The sequence below is a fragment of the Polyodon spathula genome, chromosome 13 (genome assembly GCF_017654505.1).
Source record: "Polyodon spathula isolate WHYD16114869_AA chromosome 13, ASM1765450v1, whole genome shotgun sequence".
Lineage (NCBI taxonomy): Eukaryota > Metazoa > Chordata > Actinopteri > Acipenseriformes > Polyodontidae > Polyodon > Polyodon spathula.
Genome location: NC_054546.1, coordinates 38,016,900 through 38,037,314, shown reverse-complemented (window position 1 = coordinate 38,037,314; position 20,415 = coordinate 38,016,900). Strand labels below are relative to the sequence as shown.

General features: G+C 36.8%; 1 protein-coding gene across 2 annotated transcripts in view; it reads left to right on the top strand.

The window, feature by feature from the left end:
- Positions 1-226: 226 nt before the first annotated feature.
- LOC121325225 (protein BEAN1-like) overlaps positions 227-20,415 on the top strand; it is a 44,055-nt gene continuing 23,866 nt past the window's right edge. For both annotated transcript variants that reach the window (XM_041267602.1, XM_041267600.1), the window contains exons 1-3: positions 227-674; positions 1,736-1,810; positions 2,928-3,062. In XM_041267602.1, coding sequence (XP_041123536.1) covers positions 647-674; positions 1,736-1,810; positions 2,928-3,062 — 238 coding nt within the window. In that variant the 5' untranslated portion in view covers positions 227-646. The remainder of the gene's footprint in view (positions 675-1,735; positions 1,811-2,927; positions 3,063-20,415) is intronic.

Sequence of the window (20,415 nt, the reverse complement as noted above, 5' to 3'; positions counted from 1 at the left end):
TTTTAAGGAACCCGATAAGATTGTGTCAGGAATTGACGTGCATGTCTTATATACTTATACTACCTGCAACGTGTCTACTGAGTTTTTTTTTTTTTTTTTTTTTTTTTTTTTTTTTCTGATGGTGTGACATACGACCAGATGTTATCTACATTACTGGTCCTACTTTTATTATTATCTACAGAAGTAAACACTGTGCTTTGAGTCATTCCCCCAAACTGGCTGCAGATAAGGACTAGCGGCAGGAAGCACTGTGCTCTTTCTGTGTCGCTCTGATCAATGTTCTTTCTTAGCTCAAGGAGGCAAGATAGGAGACATGCAAATGCAAGGAAGAAGAGACTAGCGTGACAAGGACTCGTCATTTCGGGAATACTCTTCGCCGAAGTGGAAACAAAAAATACAGTTTACGATTAAACGGGTTTATTTGCAATTTGCATATGGCATTTGAGCATGAATTTGAAAAGGCTCTCGACGAGCATTTAGTCCAGCAGCAGGACGCGGCGTTGATGGTGGTTGGTGTAAATAATCATTATCAAAACGGGAATGCTTCAAAGAAAAATTAAATGGGGAAAAAAAAACTGTTCTTTTTTTCTGCCAGTTGCCTCTTTATAAATGAAACCTGGTAGGCCGAAGTTGTTATCTGAAGTTTATGGAGATAATATTTTACCTGTGTTCAGGTATGTGAAAAGTAACCGATCTTAATTATAACCTACAGCTTATATTTAAAATAAATAAATAAATAAACGTATAATTTATTTATTGTGTGCTAATTGTATAGATACAGATGTATTATCACAATAACGTGTATTCTATACTTATGGTAATTTTATCCAAAAGCTGTTTCAGAGTAGTATTGTAATTTACATAACTGTTCCTTACTTTGCATGTCTTGAGTGCATTTCCAGTAGGTAATTTAAACGTATTGCACATTACTCAGAAGTGCAATTACTATTACAATATATATACATTGTTGCAAAACATAACGGGATTCTATGATTCTTATGTTGATAAAGTACTGTATATACTGTTTGGGTCCTTCTATAAAATTGAAATAATGGTTTTATAGATTCGCAACTGGTAATACATGATCCACTGTCGTCATATACTGTACCTAAACTACATGTTGGTAAGGGTGTGATTGTATGTGCCTTCAGCGGGTACATTTACTTGCACACTTCAAGTGCATAGGCGTGTGTGTTTGTGTATGATTCCAACATTCGAAATTATTGTGCTGTGTTGTTAGTCTGGCACAAGTAACTGTATTTTTCACTGTACATTGCTTTCCAAGAAGATAAATAACACTCGATTTTTAAAAGCTTTTCACATCAAATGATTAAGGATTTAATTTAAAACAGTCAGAACGTTGCCTGTCCTCTGTACTTTATGCATTATCAGCGTTCTGCGTCATCACCCTTCCTGTGAGGAAATACAGTTTTTAAACTGTTTACTGAATGCAGAATATAACACCTATGTTGTTATACTGATTACCACCACTGAACACACCTTCACAGAACAGACTGGCGAATAACCTACAGAAATCTTTGTTAATGCCATGTAAATAAAAGGGACCACAAGCTGTACACCCTATATGTATTCTACAATTGTGCCTGGAATTAAATGCTGTCACATGAGCGCCAGTGCTGTCAGTGGGAGAAGAGGGAGCGCTCTAGTCACAACAGAACAAAGTTGACAGCAGCATAAAAATGTGATTAATGGTCTTTTGCTCTCTTTTTTCCAGCTCTCTTTCTCCCTATCCCCCCAGTCGCTGGCAGCTCATTCCGAAACGGAGTTAGCAGCAACTACTCCAGCACCTGTAAGTAATCCCTGTCATCTCCATAATGCTGAAACGTGAGTTAATGGCCCACTGCTTTGGAAATTTGTGGAGCACTAATGCATGGAGGGATGCTTGTCGCCTCTTGTCTGTCTTTTCCAGGAACAACGAAAGAAAACGGGTGACTGGGAGCAGAGCCAGCAAAGGAATATTCACACTCGGCTGTGCACATGCAAAATTGGCTAAAAAAACAAAAGAGAGCGCAGAAATCCCAGAACTATGAGATTATCTTTAACTCTTCATCTTGATTGGGTCTTAGTTTCACATGGGATAGGAAAATCTATTAAAGTGGTGTTTCAAGGTTTTATTGCACTGTTAGAAATCAGTGGGTTGCGGCCAGATACTGCCAATAGAAAGCCATGTTTGCTTGTACTTGTGTTGAAGCTTGCTAATGATGTTTTGTTTTATCTTTATATGTTCTTACAGTGGCTGTAGGGCATGATGATCAAGCTGTTATGCCACTGATAGCTCTAATTTAGTATTCACAGTCACGCACTTTTCTAGTTGTGGTGTGTTAAAACTATGTTAGATGCCATCAGTTGGTAGTGCTTTAACTTACAAAGCACCTACACTACATCACTGACAAGCAGTGCTTGTTTTAAATGTACTTTACTGTGTATTGTACATCCAATAAGTGTGGAGAAACTTTTATAGGTGTCATAATTCTCATACAGCAGCTGTCCATGTGTGCAGCTGTATAGTCATTTGTTTTGCATTTACTGGTAGTTTCTTAAAATGTGGTTCTGTACACATAATGTACAGTATGTCCTTCAATTATTATGTTGTTTTCACTTATCCCTTGTTCAGACACTAGTTTTTTCAATGCTTTTGTTGTTAAACTATTTTGCTGTTACATTGATTGCATTTGTATATTGGCATAAAGATACAGTAGCTTCGGGGAGTTCATTGCTTGTGATCATCACCCACATCATCTTCAGTCCTGGAAACCCCTGCCTCCAGGTATTGGACAGTCCAGTTAACACAATAGTCTCAGTTGATGTGCTGTTAGTCCTCCCTGGCTTGTGTAACCAGAGTGGTTGTCTCTAGCATGTTTTTTTTTTTTTTTTTTTTTTTTTTTTTTTTTTTGTTGTGCCCCCAGATGAGAAGAACATCCTCCCATGCCGAAAGGAGGAGCTCCAGTGTGGAAAGGGGCTGTGCCTCGTTAACTGGTTGATATGTCACTATAAGAAAGACTGTGGCAGGGAGTTGATGTCGATCAAATTGATCTGCTCAGGTAAGCGCTGCTTCACTTCCTATGTACTAACCTGTGCTGTAAATACATTGATTTTAGTCACCTTGTATAGATGTTTGAAATTGTTTATTTTCATAGACTCCTGGGGGAAGATTGTGTGTTATAGTGCCTCATACATTGTTATAAAAATGTTATTTACACATTTTGTTGTGTACATTTGTAACAACACAACAATCTTACAAAATGACCATTTTAGGCAGTTTCTAATTTCCTTTGGAATTAGGGTGTCTTTACACATGTTTTATCTATTTACAATGTAATTACTTTCTGTGCAATTACTGTGTAACCAAATTAAATATTGTACATATTATAATATTATCATTTTAATGCATTCTACTAAGTTGTCTTAATTGGTTTATCAGGGTATAATAATCTTTTTAAATAAATGTCAACTGCATGTTTGTGAGGATGAATAAGTGTTGCTGCTTGCTTAGCACTTCCTATTTTAGGTTAATTGGGAATGACAAATGTTTTTACCTGACGGCAATCATAGGTCATAACCACTCCAGCACTGTAAAAAATGCTGACCTTTTCACCCTCGCTGTAAGCAAAAAGCAAGTGGCTGTGAGCTTCACAGGGTATGAAATTATCAATTTTAGCTACCACTACTACCGTATATACCCCAGTGAACTGAATTGGAAACAGGATGTTAACATGAAACCAAAGTAACAAGCATTTTATGAATTAAAAAGAGCATTGTTTGAAACACAGCTTGTTAGTCGAGGCAAGCTTTTTTTAGTTGGTTTTAAAATGTTCTTTTCAAATTCGTCTTCAATTTATGTAAATTAAAAAGGATTAATTTTTGGTGCAGGCCTAATAAAACAAAGCTGCAGGCTGCAACCTTTTTAAAATAACTTAAGCTACCTGGGGTAATGCTTTGCTGGCATCGGTAACTGGGATTGAGTTGAAAGCTATCTCAATGGACAACAGATCTGTGTCAAAGTTATCTGAGCTTGTATTCCGCGTATCTGGCTGTGGGTGTGCATTGCCACTCTGTGGACTGTGGAATTCAAAAATGGCTTGAACAGAGACACTCCTCTGAGTGGCCAGGTAAAGGTGCCTGGAGTTTGCGTTTGACTAGCATTTATCACACAACTAACAGTATTTAGTAACAGTAATTTGAGCTGTAACATTTGTTTTAAAGATCGAAAGAACATTTCCTTTCAACAACAAACATAGGTCTGGCCAAAAAAATATTACTTTGCTGAAAGTATGCTGAATAACTGAAAGTAGGTTAAATACACAAATCAAAATACATTTTGGAGGATTTTACAGTATTGCATCAGCAATTCTAGGAAAAAACCCACAAAAAACAAACCCAGCACTATTTTGTAACATCTTAAATTGAATGTGATATATTTAATGTTATAGTTATACAGAAAGAACACACCAACAAAAGTAATTGCAGGTACTCCCAAGATATTGTGTTGATTTCACACAATGGTGACGTTTCAATGCAGAACAAGTGGCTAAGAAGTCTTGTAGTTTTGTTTCATAGTACTTTTGCACCATTATGTGAAGATAAATGCAAACATCCAGTGAAAAAAAAATCAGTATGTTTCACAGTTAAGCAGGCATATTAGTGCTTGAAAAAAAATGGATAAACTTGACACACCACACACTTATCAGCTTTATAATAACACGCACGTCTTTGTAATTAGCCCTTGGCTCAATGACAAATATAGCATGTTGGACTGTAATATGATGGCTGATTTTACCTGGAGAAAAACAAAAGGATCCCTGTGAAGGGCTTGATCACATTCAGTATGAAACTGCATTAGTATACATGTACAATGCTATAAAATAAATCAACAGACAACACAGAAGTTAATAATTCATTATTATTACTGTTTCACATAGCGTTGTGTTTTAATCATAATTGTGGTTGTTTTCAACTGTGTTTACTACTCATTGCCGCTAGGCTGAAGCTCCTATACACCCCGTACTCCTGCTCTCAGGCCGAGTAGGTTTACGCGTGGTGTCTCCTCGTCTTTTGCTGTTTCAGAGTGTGAATTTTTTTCATGTATCTGTGGGAACTCTTATTTTTTAGCTAAACCACACCTGCTTTAAATCCTGCATGCCCTGAAGCGCATATCTGTGCTCCAGATGTGTGCGCGCTTTTCTCACTTTTCCAGAATGTGAATTGCAGCTCCGGCCCCATGTAAACCCTTCTTCATGTGCGTAAAAACCCTTACGAGGTGCGTAAGTCCTTTGAGAATATGCCCCTAAGAGAGGAAACCTAATAAGCATCCAGTGCAAAGGACGGTGCAGACAGATTTTTCCATCTTCCTGCACGCCAATCTAACTTTGTTCATGGTGACCTTTTCCCAGCTGTTTCAAGGTGCACTGTGTCTAACCTGACAGAGGCATCAACTAGCGAGACTTTTCCATTAGTCATAGTCTTCTGGTTCCCTCTATGGCCTCCAGAGTTAAACCCGCTGAGCCACTGCCAGTGTGAGGCTCATTTGTGACAGACACACTCCAGTGGTCCCGAGATTGAATCTCATCACAGCCTTTCTCCTAAATGCAACTGTTTCATAATTACAATGTTGTTATGCATAGTTCCAGTGTACTTGATGTATAAATCTTTTTGCACGATATAACTCTAATCCTAACCTTAACCCTTTTCTGATACAATTGTGTACTTACATATATCGTGTAAAAAGATTAAGTACATTTTAACTGTATAGTAACATTGTAATTATCTGTAAGTGCACATGTATTTTGTAAATACACAGTAAATAGAGACACAATGTAAAATGTTACCAAAACAAAATATATGAATAACAGCCCAGGGTACAGTTAACTGTGCTGAAGGGGTCACATGCATCTGTCAAATAACATGGTGAGTTATGTGCGGAGCCCTATAGCTCACAGTTGAGAAGAGACAGTTGGCTTCCATCATTTTTGCCCATCACTCAGCCAAATTAATTTTACTGACCCCTCGGCACTGCCAAAAATAACAGGAGCAGTCAGATAACACAATCACTGTAAACATCTGTTTCAGAAATACTGACAAGAGTCATGCTGATATGCAAACTCTATGACCTTCCTTATTTCTTCCCCACCCTCCAAGACATGACATTTCCTCTTGTTCCTATTGATATGGAAAAAAAACTAAACATGAAGGTAAGCTAGCATTACCCTTTTTTTTTTTTTAAATAATTACACTTTTTTATTGATATTAAACCACAGACTCAATGAAATAAGCAACAGGAAGCTTTTCATTTAGCCAGGTTGTGGCTTTAGAAGGCTGATCTGAGAGTTTAAATTTAGCTTCTTTTTTCAATATATCTGTCATGTGAAGTGAACACAATATTCTTACTTTAATAACCTTGCCTTATAGATTTGGCAGAAACAGAGATTCCAGAAATAACTGTCAATAATTATTTTTTCATGCTAAAGACCCAGCACCAGCAGCATGGCTAGAATTCAGAACAAGGATTTTCCCGCTGAGCTTGAAGTGCACCTTGTATCCGTTTATCATTTTAGAATCACGTTGCACATATTTGGTTTCACTTCTCACATCCTGGCTTTCAAACAAGTCTTCTGTCTAAATACCCATGTAGCCTCAAAAGGGCTTTTAAACATGTCTTCTGTCTAAATACAGTTGGTACAACAGAGCGTAACCATTCACTTACCCCCCTGCAACACTGCCCCTAGTGGAGGTTATAGATACTTCAGTAAGAATAGAATAGAACAAATGTGGTATTTCTTACATCAAGGGGCAGAGTGGTGCACATGTACCATATAGAATTAAAAATGGAAGTAATGGCCATAATTCACAGGTTTTTATCCCAAATCCCAAGTTTTTATCCCTCTCAACACCCCTCCATCCCACTCAGGGAAAATGAATGCAGGAGATTCTTGTTAAAATGAAAGACCTAAAAATTAGGTGACAGTTTAACTCAAATTCCCTTGTCACTGAATACAATTGAAGCCTTTGCAGGTGGTAGGACTGAAATGGCAGATGTCTAGCGAATTCTCCCAGTGCCTCTTGGAAGAAAAGCTATTTTCTTTGTAATTAGTCCAGGGCTTTCCTAATAGGATATATTAATTGCTACGGCAAGCAGCTGGGGGAATAGAGGGAGGGAGCTAGCAGGGATGGAACTTTGTCCTTCACTGATATTATTGAAATACTATATTAGGTGAAACTTGTTCTGCAGGGGTGGTTAATTGTACACAGGCTGGTCATAAAATGGTAGAAAAGCCTTCACAGACCACAATGCATCGCTCCCTGTGCACTGTTCGATCAAGTGGAAAGAAATGTGTCTTGTTCAGTGTTTAAGGTTCCTGTAATTTGGGCTACTGCATGTGTTTTGTCACAATACTCATAACCCGCTCACAAAGGTGAGTTCTTCAAATGCTGCTCTTCCAAGAATGCCTAGGAAGCTGTCTGGAAGGACGTGTTGAACAACGCAACTAATGCGTTGAGGGGAATCCGTCTTTGTCTTATTATTGTTGGGTGAAGTTCCTTTCTTGCATTTCTTGAGTGGGACCAAACCCTGTCAGATCTATCCCTTATTCCAGAAAATGCATCATTAGATTGTATAGAACTGTCCATTGCTGTAATGTTGTATTCGCTTATCGTTAGGCATGAAGTTACTACATTACCTGGTCACCTCGCTACAAAACTGGTCACCTTGCTACAAAACTGGTCACCTCGCTACAAAAAGGATATTGCTGCTCTAGAAAGAGTGCAAAGAAGAGCAACCAGAATTATTCCAGGTTTAAAAGGCATGTCATATACAGACAGGCTAAAAGAATTTAATCTATTCAGTCTTGAACAAAGAAGACTACGCGGCGACCTGATTCAAGCATTCAGAATTCTAAACGGTATTGACAATGTCGACCCAAGGGACTTTTTCGACCTGATAAAAGAAACAATGGCCAGGGGTCACAAATGGAGATTAGACAAAGGGGCATTCAGAAGAGAAAGTAGGAGGCACTTTTTTACACAGAGAATTGTGAGGGTCTGGAACCAACTCCCCAGTAATGTTGTTGAAGCTGAAACCCTGGGATCCTTCAAGAAGCTGCGTGATGAGATTCTGGGATCAAAAAGCTACTAACAACCAAACGAGCAAGATGGACCGAATGGCCTCCTCTCATTTGTAAACTATCTTATGTTCTTATGTTAAGAAAATGTACAAATAAACACGCATTACTGGGATCAAAGGGGTTAATGGCTTCTGTTCTACAAACAGTTTCCCCCAAGGTGCCATTTTCCATAAGCCTGTCATCTGACAACCATTCTGTGCAGATTTTAAAATGTGGCTACATAAGCAATTGTCCATCCTGGAGGAATTGTAAATCTCAACAGACAGGATAGTTATGACACAAGGAGTTTTATCAGGATAGGCTTAAAGAGATTACTCCTCGACTGCAAGCCCTCAATATTATACCTCTTGGTTCACTGTGCAAGAGGTGACACTTACTGTAGGATCAGAGCCAGCTAATCCAGTGGGAAAAGCCTCTTCTATTGCTTCAGTGAAACCTGCTAACATCACAAGGTCTCGTTTAATCCCATAATCAGTTTGTTTTTGGAATCCTTCCTGATGCAGAAGCATGGGTTTATATTTCATTTAAGACCTTATACTTCATTAATCAACAATAACAAAAGCATAACATGAACCATAGCTTCAGATGTTGTTGGTTCATAAAATGTACTTCTAATGAATTTCTAATCGTTTTTTTTTTGTTTGTTTGTCGCTTTTCAAAGCGATAAATCCTTAGTTGATGATTTCAAGGCCGTTTTAGTAATAGGGGTCTTAGGGACTTCAATTGTTAAATATTTTGACATTGAAACACTGTGTCCAAGTAGCTAGAACAATGATCATTTTAAAAACTTTATGGGCATAGGGAAGGGTATGTTGTTTTTTATTTGTTTGTCTGACCTTTTAAAATTCTAAATGTATAATGAAACTTTTTGCTGGGACTCATCCCTACAGGTCTGTATAGAAGACCCTGTCCACTTGTTTCTTTGTGTTGAATGCATTGAAAGAAGTCCAAAAATGAATAGTAAGAGCGCCACCCATTTTTCAAGTCCTAATTACGGTCTGTCCTTGAAGCCTCCACTGAAGGTTACATCAGAGCAATTACTTGGTGCAATTTTTAATAAAGAAGAATTTCAGACTGCATGCCTCAGCTAATTTTTGTGCTGGTGCAGGATATTCTTGGAGATTCGTGTCATTGCAAATGCCAGAAGCAGGCCCTTAAAAATCCTTATAAATCTTACAAACCAGCAAGTAGATTTAGCTGACCACTCTGTGTTTTAAACTTGCTCAGTCTGCTGTCATCATGCTGCAGCTAGGGAGGGGTTCAGTTAGCTAATTTGCCTCACAATGGATCTTCTAAATGGGCTCCTTAAGAAGTTTGCACCTTTTCCATGCCTTTGAGGAGCAGCGATAAGAGTGAAAGCTTTTACTTTGGGCGCTGTCAAAGTCATCACTAATTAGAGCTGAACAGGTATTATTTGACACTCTTCTTTCAATTATTTGACAGTGCCCTCTATAGAAAAGGTTTGAGAGAAATAGGAGTGAAAAGCACTTACATTGGCAAAACCATACAGAGCTAAGAAACTTTTTGTTCCTGTTTTAAATAAACTACAGATACCTCTATAGCACTCCATAGTAAATAATATCTCCGTTCTACAGGTACAGTGCTCCCCGTGCAAGATAATAGGTAACATCAGTGAGAAAATGTGGTGTATAAGGGTGGGGAGTATTTGAGAGGTAGCACTGTATTAGTAGAAATGTCTCAGTAAAACCACGATAGAGGAATCAAAAACTGTTATGATTTTGTACAAAGGTAGAATTTAAAGTTGGAATGACAAATAAAAAATAGAGAACATTGACACCAGAATGTCAGACAGTTTGAGTAAAAAACAAAGTGTGACCACAGGCTGAGACTTTAATGTAGATGTAGGCATGTCTCACTGAAGCGGGCTAACTGACAAAGGGCACAATCTGCTGTAAACTCTACCAAGAAAGCATGTTGACTGATCTCTGACCCAGTGAATAGCTGCACTTTAAAGTTTAAATTTGAATGCAGCCATAAATAGTGTATCACCTGTTAATGTTAAAGGAAGCCTGCTTGCACTTGCTTGAAGTTCTCAATACAAAAGGTGTATGAGACATATGTCTTTAGTTAGGGTAAACATTTTTTATGTGTTTTTATAGTACCTTTTTTTATTATTATTTAACATTGCCATTGAGGTGCCTTGGCATGAAAAAGCATTCTAAAAATGTATTTTGTAATGGTTGTTTTTGTAAACCTTAGCTAAATCTTTTAATATCTATGCAAATGTGGCTTGGTACATTATTTTTTTTTTTTTAAAAAATAGACAAATTACCCTGTCCTTGCAGACGCTGGTGAAAATCCCATTCACAGTTACTCTAAAGAAAATTTCGCGAGCAAGAAATTTTTGCTAATTTCGCGTTTATTAAAAATCTGCAAAAATGAATGTGCCGTGAAATATATTATTCATACATGTGCCATATTTTAAAAGAAAAAGAAGCACAAACATTTATTGCAGCAAAAATGTACCTTGAAGGCCATTAGCGAAATTATGATGTTGCAAAAATATCCTGTTTTACAGTTTGTGCATCTATTGCAGGCAAAATCACAGAGCTATAAATGTTAGTACAAAAAAAAGTTGTTAAGGCAGATTCCAGTAAACTGTGACTGGTTTATTTGTAAACATTTTAATCCCATGCGTCCCGAATGTTCTGGATTACCAACAGCAGAAGCTGTGAATTATCAAATTTGACAACTCACAAGGCAATTTGCTAACCTGCATATACACAGTGACAAAAGCCACTCATCTGCAATGATACATCATGTGTACAGCAGTCCCCATTGTTGTCAGGTGTGCAGTCCATGTGAGCAGCTTAAGGCCGGCATCTCTGATGGATATGTGACCTATATCTATTCAGGGAAGAATTATATAATTGTGTGACCCGCATAGAAACGCTACAGGGGATACTGCATACCTGATTCTCAGAGGCTATACATGTGTATTTATTAAATTGTGTCTTGAAATGTGTATTCTTGTTTTTTTAATTTTTCAAATAATCTGTTTTATTTTTAAACACAACAGCAACATGCGGAAATATGAAACATAGTCTTCCAAAGTCTTGTTTTCCTGTTGGTTTTATTTCTAACTGCCAATAGGAATTTATGGTTAAGGTTATGGTTGAACTGTGTGGACTGGTGTCCCGTCCAGGGTGTAGCCCCGCCTTGCGCCCTGTGTCTGCCGGGTTAGGGTCCGGCTCATCGCAACCCTGTAAAGGATTAAGAGGTTAATGATAATGGATGGATGGATGGTTATGGTTGAAGGTACAGAGTATAGTTAGGGTAATACATTGAAAGGAGAGGAGGTAAAGATACTTGCCAGCAGTGTGCGTGGTCACCGCTTATTGGTTAATATCAAGTTTTGAACAGGAGCTTATTGGTTAATATCAGTTTTTGAACAGGAGCTTATTGGTTAATATCAGTTTTTGGACAGCATACAATTGTGGATATGTGCCGTTTGTGTATATTTTCTGTTTTTAGTCAGAGAGAGAGAGAGAGAGAGATTTTGATGTTGTGCTCAGATGAGTAGTCTGCTGTCTGTCCTGGCAGATCTCGTATGGGCCTGATAGCACAAATCGGATCGTGCTTCAGGATGACCTTGAGCTGCTGAATCGCCTTAATGTAAAATTGATTTCAGAGGGTAACTGGGGAGCTTGCATGCAGCACCGCCAGACTACTGAGTGCCAGTCACATTTAAACCACACAAAAATGGGAATGTCTCTAAAATGTGGAAAGCAAGATTAAAGCATGAATAAAACTAAGAAAGAATACAAAATCACTGGGTTCAATAAGAGCCATGGTATCTTGAGCCCAAATCAAATACAGCGGGTCTGTTTTATAACACACTTTCCTAATAATGTAATTTTAGAGTTTATTTTCTTCTGTCATGTTTCCTTTATTCAGTAGTTTGTAACTATGTCTTCAAACTCAACATGTCGGTCCATTTACATTATTTCGCGGGAAAAGCATAAGAGACAACACTGAATTTGCAGCAACACATTCACGTAACAGTGTTTGCTCACTCAAAAATGTACACTGAAGCACGTAATATATTATAGAGGTGCATTACTCAATATTGCCTTTGCATAGACTGTAACCTTGTTATAACCTAGCATAATTATAACCTCTGCAGTATAATTGGGCTTATTTGAATGTCTTAAAAACTGAGACGAAAACACAAGTGTTTGTTTCCTAAACTGTATCAGAGGTTGATGAAATTTTCAACTCCAACTCTTGCCAAGTAGTCACAGTAGATTATTATATATATATATATATATTTAAAACATTGTAGTAGTGGTAAAAATCCAAGCGTACAACTTGTATCTTCCAAAACACAGCTCTTTTATTAGCAGATGGAATAAACAGCACACCCTCAAGCTGGCACACAGGCCGCTCATATAGCCCCAGACCCTTCAAAGTTACAACATAGCATCCATTCAGATCTAGTCCCCACTGTGCTTTTCCCGCGTGGCAAGGACAGAACAGGGGCAGAGTGGAGAAGCACAGCACCAGCAAACCCCTCCACCAGCCTCCTACAATATTTAACCTGGAAAAGTAGTTACCAAGCCATGCTAGAATGATTTAAATTATTGATTTGCAATTCATCTTTCCAAATGATTACTCAGTAACTTTTTAGTAATATGCACCTTGTAACTGAAAGCATGAGGGCCTCGAAGATCAGAGTTGAGGTAAACTGCAATAAAAGTAGCCGCACAGGACTGTCAGCATTTGACAGCTCTGCCAGTGTTGTGTCAAGTTTGTACACCACTGTAAATATTTCAGATGAAACTCTTCTCAGCAGTAAGGAGTTTATGAACCAAGATCTATGGGCTTTTACAACTGCTTGCCACTTAGGTGTCATGAAGTATTGGATGCACCTAACCTATTAATGGATGAGATCATAAATTACTCAAGTTAGCTGAAGGAAAGCCTTTTTTCCTTTTTTTTTGGCTTTGTTCATAAGCCATTGAATATAATGAAAGCCCTTTGTATTTTTTGTGCATACCTGTTAATTGTGGGACACCTAATGCATGAGGCTTAGTTAGGATTCAAGACAAACATATATGTATATATAGCCTCTCACTGTCAAATTCTAGACTGACTAAACTCTCCATGTCTTGGCTTTTTATCAAAATGTTGATAGTGTCTGAATCTATTGTTATAGTCTGTCTCTCAGTCTGGCTGTATCACTCTAGAGAACAGATTGTTCAATTGCTATTGAGGACATTCTTCAGCACAAAGTATCAGATCTAGAGGTACAGTATATTAAGAGCTCTGCCTCTCTAGCTCTTTGTCATACTTACATGGTATATGTTGGATGTAGGTCAAGGCGATTTATTTTTTGATGATACTGATAGCTCTGATTTTGTATTTACAGCTGCCATTTATGTTTGTCTAAAATGAATATCACATATCATTCATAATTTAAAATAATAAAGAACAATGTGTCATGATTAAATAATTGGATTATGTTTTTTTTTCTATTTGTTTCATTAGCAAGTAAAGCTTGGCCATAAAAGAGTGATCAATTGAAGTTTGTGTTCTGCACATTGATGAGCACAGGAGTAAAATCAAGTTTTAAATATCCTTTAATATCCTTAGCTAACTACACTTCCCAACAAGAATGAGAAGCTATTATAATTGCAGATCATGCATTTGTTGCTGAACAATGATTATTATGCAGCATTGTTAGAACAGAAACTATAAGCAGACCTGTAGCCTGGCATATGAAAGGGGTTCATAAAAGAGAAATCCTCATGGCACAATAGGAGGACATTGCTATATTATTGCTACTTTTTCTATCATACTTGGATCTTATAGTGCTCGCAAAACAAGCAGACTTGACATCCCCTAATCTGAGACACTGCTACATGCTGAATGTTCCATGATTTCCTAGCAACCACAGCACATATGCCATTTGCACATGCTTTTTTGTAGTGCTGTGTCTGACACAGTTTGAAACTTTTGAATCACCACCAGGAAAAAAGTAATGTACTGTATTTCTTTATTGTCATTATCAGTCATACACTTACCATGTCCCTTTGTGAAATACTGCAGCTGAACACAACCTTTAACCTTGAGTTTGCTTCAGGCCCCTGAACATACCCATGTACAGTAGTAATGCCATTTTTATCAGGTCTTACTACTCTTAGTTGCTTAGTTGCAGTAATTACATGAAGAAACTTCCTGACAATTAGAGGGCTTTTGCAGAATGATCAATACTCACTCCTCACTTACTGTGGCTATAGTGTATTTTATAAAAAAAATAAAAAATAAAAAGTGCATTCTCCTGTGCACTGATGCATGGTTATTGTGCTTGTCTCCTACACTGTCCATCATCATTCAAAGAACCAAACCTTGTCATAGACTCTCTGGCTTCAAAAGAAGAGCTATTTCCTCAATAAAGAGCTGACTGTCTTTATTTATCTAGACCTGTACAATTCTCAGTGGCATTGAATGAACAAGTTTTTGATGAAAGCAGAAAAGCTGTCAGACTGCACTTAATCTGTGCAGCTTCTGTCTCCCCCAACTCACTCTTCTTGGCCAGCTGTTCTCTTAGGAAATCTCTACTGTACAGCTGCCTGTTACCAGTCTCATTTTATCTGGTCACCGCCTTATATAATTCCCTTTCACTTATTTTTCCAACAATGGCAAAACTAAAAGCTGCATAGAAGAATCGTTTGTCTTCATAGATGTCATAGAGTGTAGGCAGAACAGTATTTTTAAATTCTATGTGTACAAAAGTATTTTAATAGTCAATTACTGGTAAACTGTGATAGCCATTTCAGATGGCTAGGTTTCCTTATACCCCAGTACTGCAAGTTGTTTATGTGCTACAGAACTAAGCGGTTTAGAGGATTGGTTTTACTAGGTAGAAGAGAAGGTAAAGAAGGCAATGGTGACAATTCTTGATGCACCTTGGGAACATGTTCTGCTCTGTAACAGAGTGTTTATCAAGAGTCATGTTCTACTTGCCTGGATGCTGGAAACAATTGGGTTTTAAATTGTCAATTCAACCCCCCCACAAAATCAACACTGTATGTGTATTAATGGAGGTGATTGTTTTTGGTACTGTATGAGGGCAAGGCGTAGTTTAGGGATCTGTTATCATGTGCAATATATAAGCAAGTATACGTTAGTATTAAAAATAACATTGAGTTATAGTGCACTTTTGCAAATGTGTTGCTGTAACATGTTATAAAAAAGTTTGATATTATATATAAAACCACATATGCAGCAATAGATCCCTAAACTGAAGTGTTATTTGTACAATATTATGTAATGCAGTAAAAACTTGGCCTGTCACATGTTTAGGCTAGAATAAGGTGGTCTATAGATGCTTATGCCACAAATTACATTACTTTATAGATGTATATCAGAAGTGAACAGTGATTCATACTGTAAAGGATGAGGTGTTGTTTTCTTTTGTTACCAGTGTTTTGTTTATACTAGTGATACACAAGCAGGTGTTCAATGCTTCCTGAGCTGGGTGCACCGGCCTGTGTCAGGAGAAGCCAGCAGCGGACTCAGCACATGCACAATTAGCAAGGCTAATTACATTTTTTTTTTTTTTTTTTTTTAAATGAAAAAATTCTAAAGAGGATTACCAAAGTGTTTAGAATGTAGGGCCCTATTAAATCCGTTTTATTATTTCAAATTTTATGATAATTTTTTCCTGATGTCGGATTTTTCAGATTTAAAAATCTGTAATTTGTTAGTTTGTTTGTTTTTTAAAACCACAAGTGTTTGCTACATTGACAGCAATGATGGAGCTAGAAATAATATGACCAAAAAAACCTTTCTAAACGGTTTTATCCTTACGAAAATAACCTATAGTTTTCTGTAGATGTATCGGATGAATGTCCCTATTCTCTATAGGCACCTATAGGTTTCTGTAGCTTATTTGCCAAATGCCCCAATTCTCTTTAAAAACCTATAGGTTCAATACAATAGCCTATAGGTCTTCTATAGTAATTCTGTAGACGTATTCTATAGGTAATCTATAGGTTATTTTCATAAGGGTAATCAAAGTGCTTTTACAAAAAAGGGTACAAATTGGCACAATGTAACAAACATTGAAACTAGGAACATTGTACATTTTTAAAAAATCGAAATATAGGCGTTTTTAGTAGTTTTTCTTTTCAACACAAGCTGAACTATAGCATTTCAAAATAGATTTAATGTTTTCATTCATATTTAATGAAAAACTATGTAAATAAATGCCTAAATATTTAGATTTATTCGAATTTAATAAAAAAGACAGTAATATCTCCCTGAGAACTTTGGAGAAAGAATGCAGCAACTAGACCCTACATTCTGCAGTAGTCATTATAGAACTATCTGTTCAGAATAACTTGTAGGTAGTCGTTTTTTCCCAAGCAATAACGGTAGCTAGCTAGTGAAGTGGCATGAGATGGAGTACTTTTTTACAGTTAAAATCATGGTCGTGTATGGTGGCTGAGAGGTACAAAAATAGGTGTCATCCAAACACTGTGCTATTTCAATGTGTGTGTATATATATATATATATATATATATATATATATATATATATATATATATATATATATATATATATATTTTTTATATTTTTTTTTTTTTTTTTTTTTTTTTTGATTGGTTAAAACGATTTTCGTGGAAACACCCTTGGGGACCTAATTCTCTGAATTAAGTGCGATTCAGTGCATGGTCGTGGAGTTACGTACCAGCGCCCTATCAAGGTCGTCGCACTGCATATAAAACATTGAACTAAGTCAAAATAGAACAGTAACCTATTTGTTATCGCAGTTTTTTAGTGTTTTTTTTATACCCAATTCCTAGCAAGGATAATTTTGCTTTTAAATTCCAAAACTATGGACATAATAAGATTGTGTTCCAGAAGGAAATTTGATACCCACACTGAGGATAATGATGGTTTGTAGAGCATCAATTTCCATTGAGATATAAAGAAGAGTGTTTAGTGATGAATTAACAGCAGGGCTAACAGTCTTTCATGCCACTTCTTGTAGAGTAAATAATAATAGTCTGTCGGAGGAAACTGGCAGAAAGTCTAATGCTGAGTGGTTATTAGACATTTTAGCAAAGACATGAATTATATACAGGAGGAACAGCAAGGCTGGCTGTATTTAATGCCAAGAGTGGAAAAACTAAAAAGTGAGTGTACTTTACATTGAAAATGTGTGACATGTATGTGACCAGCAATGTACACTGAATAGAGATAAAACTTTACTCTCTCTCTCTCTCTCTCTCTCTCTCTCTCTCTCTCTCTCTCTCTCTCTCTCTCTATATATATATATATATATATATATATATATATATATATATATATTACTTCAGCTGTGGGAAAGGAATAGGAATTGCCTATAAAGTGACCATAATTCATTTACTGGAATCATTTTTTTGGTTCTATGTACTGTATTGTATTATGAGTCAGACTTAGAGTCTATTTCAATGATCTAAACAGGGGCAGATTTTAATATTGATGCCCTTTAACTCAATATTAATCTCACAGTTTTTTGCCCCCTCAAATACAATGTCTAGCACCAGCCCAACTGCCAGCCTAAAACCATTTTTGGTCATTTCTCACTGTAATATGTACTGGCACCTGGATTCCCTTATTAACAGATTTACATAATTTCCTTAAAATGTGATGTTACAAATTTATAATGTTAATCCCAAATCTATGATCATGCAACAGATGTTTTAAAACTTTCATAAAAGCATAATTCTTCATAGATTCTGGGCAACAAAATAACAATTTGTTTCTTGCAAATGACAGTTTTGCAAAAGCGTGTTAATGATATAATCTTTAAGCATCAGACTTGTACAATGCAATGTTTATAGAAGAAATTTAAACTAATGTGTTACCACAGTCTTAATAGGACAAGTTGTCATGTCATATGGGATGTGCCGGAAATAGCCAATTCATTTTCCTTATCTCTAATTTCATAACATCGACGCCACAGAAAGGCACAGTGCAGGCATTACAAGATAAGTAAACAAAAGCCGCACAGCACACAGGTCTCCCCCTGTGAGGATACGCAACTGACTTGACCAGAGCAGAGCGTCTCAAGGTCACTGGCTGTCTTGAATAGTGTGCTCCAGAGTTCACTAAAGGACATCCATATTGACTCTTTCTGATGTGGCAGAAGAGGAAGCACAATATTTAACTGCTCAGTTTATTAGCTAACATTTCCTTTTACTAGGAATTCCTCCCTAAAGATTACTTCACAGCATGCAATATGCTCAAGTATATCTGACATCTAAATTAGTATACCTTAACATCTGGCTTGCACGGCACTGATCACGACAAATAAAGGTTAGTATCAAAAGTGAAAAATGAGGGTTGTTAAGGTTAACATACCCCAATATTTGGAGGCAGTGATGAATGGCTGCAATGGTCAACAATGCCGTCTTTGAATGTCCCATCTTAATGTCACAATTGAAAAAAGGGCGAAAACCTCAATACAGTACAAAATTACTAAGAGGACAAATTGAAAAGATAGGTTACTGGCCACTAGTTACCTTGCTGTGCAGAACACTGGAATGAGCTGTTCAAGAGCAGGAGGTTTAGTGACGTGCCACTAGTAAACTAACTGAAACAAAAACGAGTCCCCTACAACTGCAATTTGGAAAAACTTTATGCTAAAGCTAAACCCCTTGAACTCTTCAGTGCAAGCACATATTATTTTAAGCTATCTGTCTTGTCTTGAAGTAAGTTTAATGGTAGTAATAGGGTTATGTGTGAAACCTGTCAGCACAGTATTGATAGTTCTTTGTTAGAACAAGAATCTGTTGTCAGTGACAGCATCGTGACGAGGACATCAAACTTAAAAATGTGAGAAAGTAAAATATCAAGAAAGTGTGCCTGCAAAATAATTTAATATAAACATCAATATCAAGAACCATGCCTGTGTTAACCAGTAAATGCAGTACACTTTTAAAATGTGTTAAACAGTTATCATTTATTTATTCTATCAATATTGTGCCCTTGAGATGTGTTATGATGGGTGTCAAAATGTATTTTTAAAACAGTGACTGAACTACAGCTGAGAGAAAAAAAATAAAAATTGACTGCTGACAAATAAACACATAAAAAAATAAATCAGCAGTGCACATCGGTTGTCTCTCAGTTAACTCAGCCGGATGTTCAAGGCTGGAGAGACAGGGGAGAAATTGCCAGAAGGTTACAAAACTAAGAAGCAGCAGTCACTTATTGAAGGTGAAATGCATTAAGCTGAGCACTCTCAATTTGAAAACATTAGCATAAACTTTACATAAAGTCTTAGTAAACCTTCAAACGGTGGTGCTTCGAGCCTCAGAAAGGCTGGGGGGTGGACATTTCTTCCTCAAGCATTACCATAATGTCATTACAGAAGTACTGTTTACTGTAAAAGACTTTATTTTGAATGTAATATGTGTAAAAAAAAAAAAACCCTCTAGGCACCGCGGACTGAGTTCTATGAAATTTAAAATGTCTTTAGTGGAAATATTTTATGCACAGATTTTTCTCCTGAGGCTCAGTGTGTTGTATCAATGTGTTGAAAATACCCACAGATACTGTACAGGTGTTCTGAATTGTTATGAGTGGATTTGGTTTTGCTGCTTAATGAGATCGTTTTCAGTGTGTGCATTTTGTAATGTAACGAGTCAGCAAATACTGAAAGTGGCGAATCCAGGTGTATAATTGAATGGTGTTTTCCTTTCCATGCTTTCACCACATTAAATGTTGTTAATAATTTTTAAAAAATCACCCAAAACACCAGCGATTATTATAGCATTAAAAGTCTTTCTTGATAATTTAATCATTTTTGGAAGTGGTCACAAACCATAGTTCAAATTGAAAGGCATGCTGTATAAGACATAAGTGTGATTGCTAAAGCACTTAGCAAGCCAGTTCTTGTTTGCCCCTTGTGAAAATATTGTGCCTATCTTTTAACACCCCAGGAAGAGTGGGGACGCTGTGACATTAAACCTGCACCTCTAGAGCTGGGTTTATTTATTTACTTCTGTGTTTGTAGTTTTTTGTTTGTTTGTTCAAGTAGTGGAGGCAAACGTTTCACTGGTTCTTTCAAAAATAGAATAAACCCACTTAGTATGAAACAATGAAAGTTGTTAATTTTGGGAGTTTTGGGGGGTTTTTTTTTCATGCAAATCTCTGTAACAAGCAATAATAAACGTCCTCAGCCGTGCATCTCATTACCTGCATTTATGAAAAGTATGAAAACTTGTTTATTAAAGAACATCACAGCATAATCAGGGTT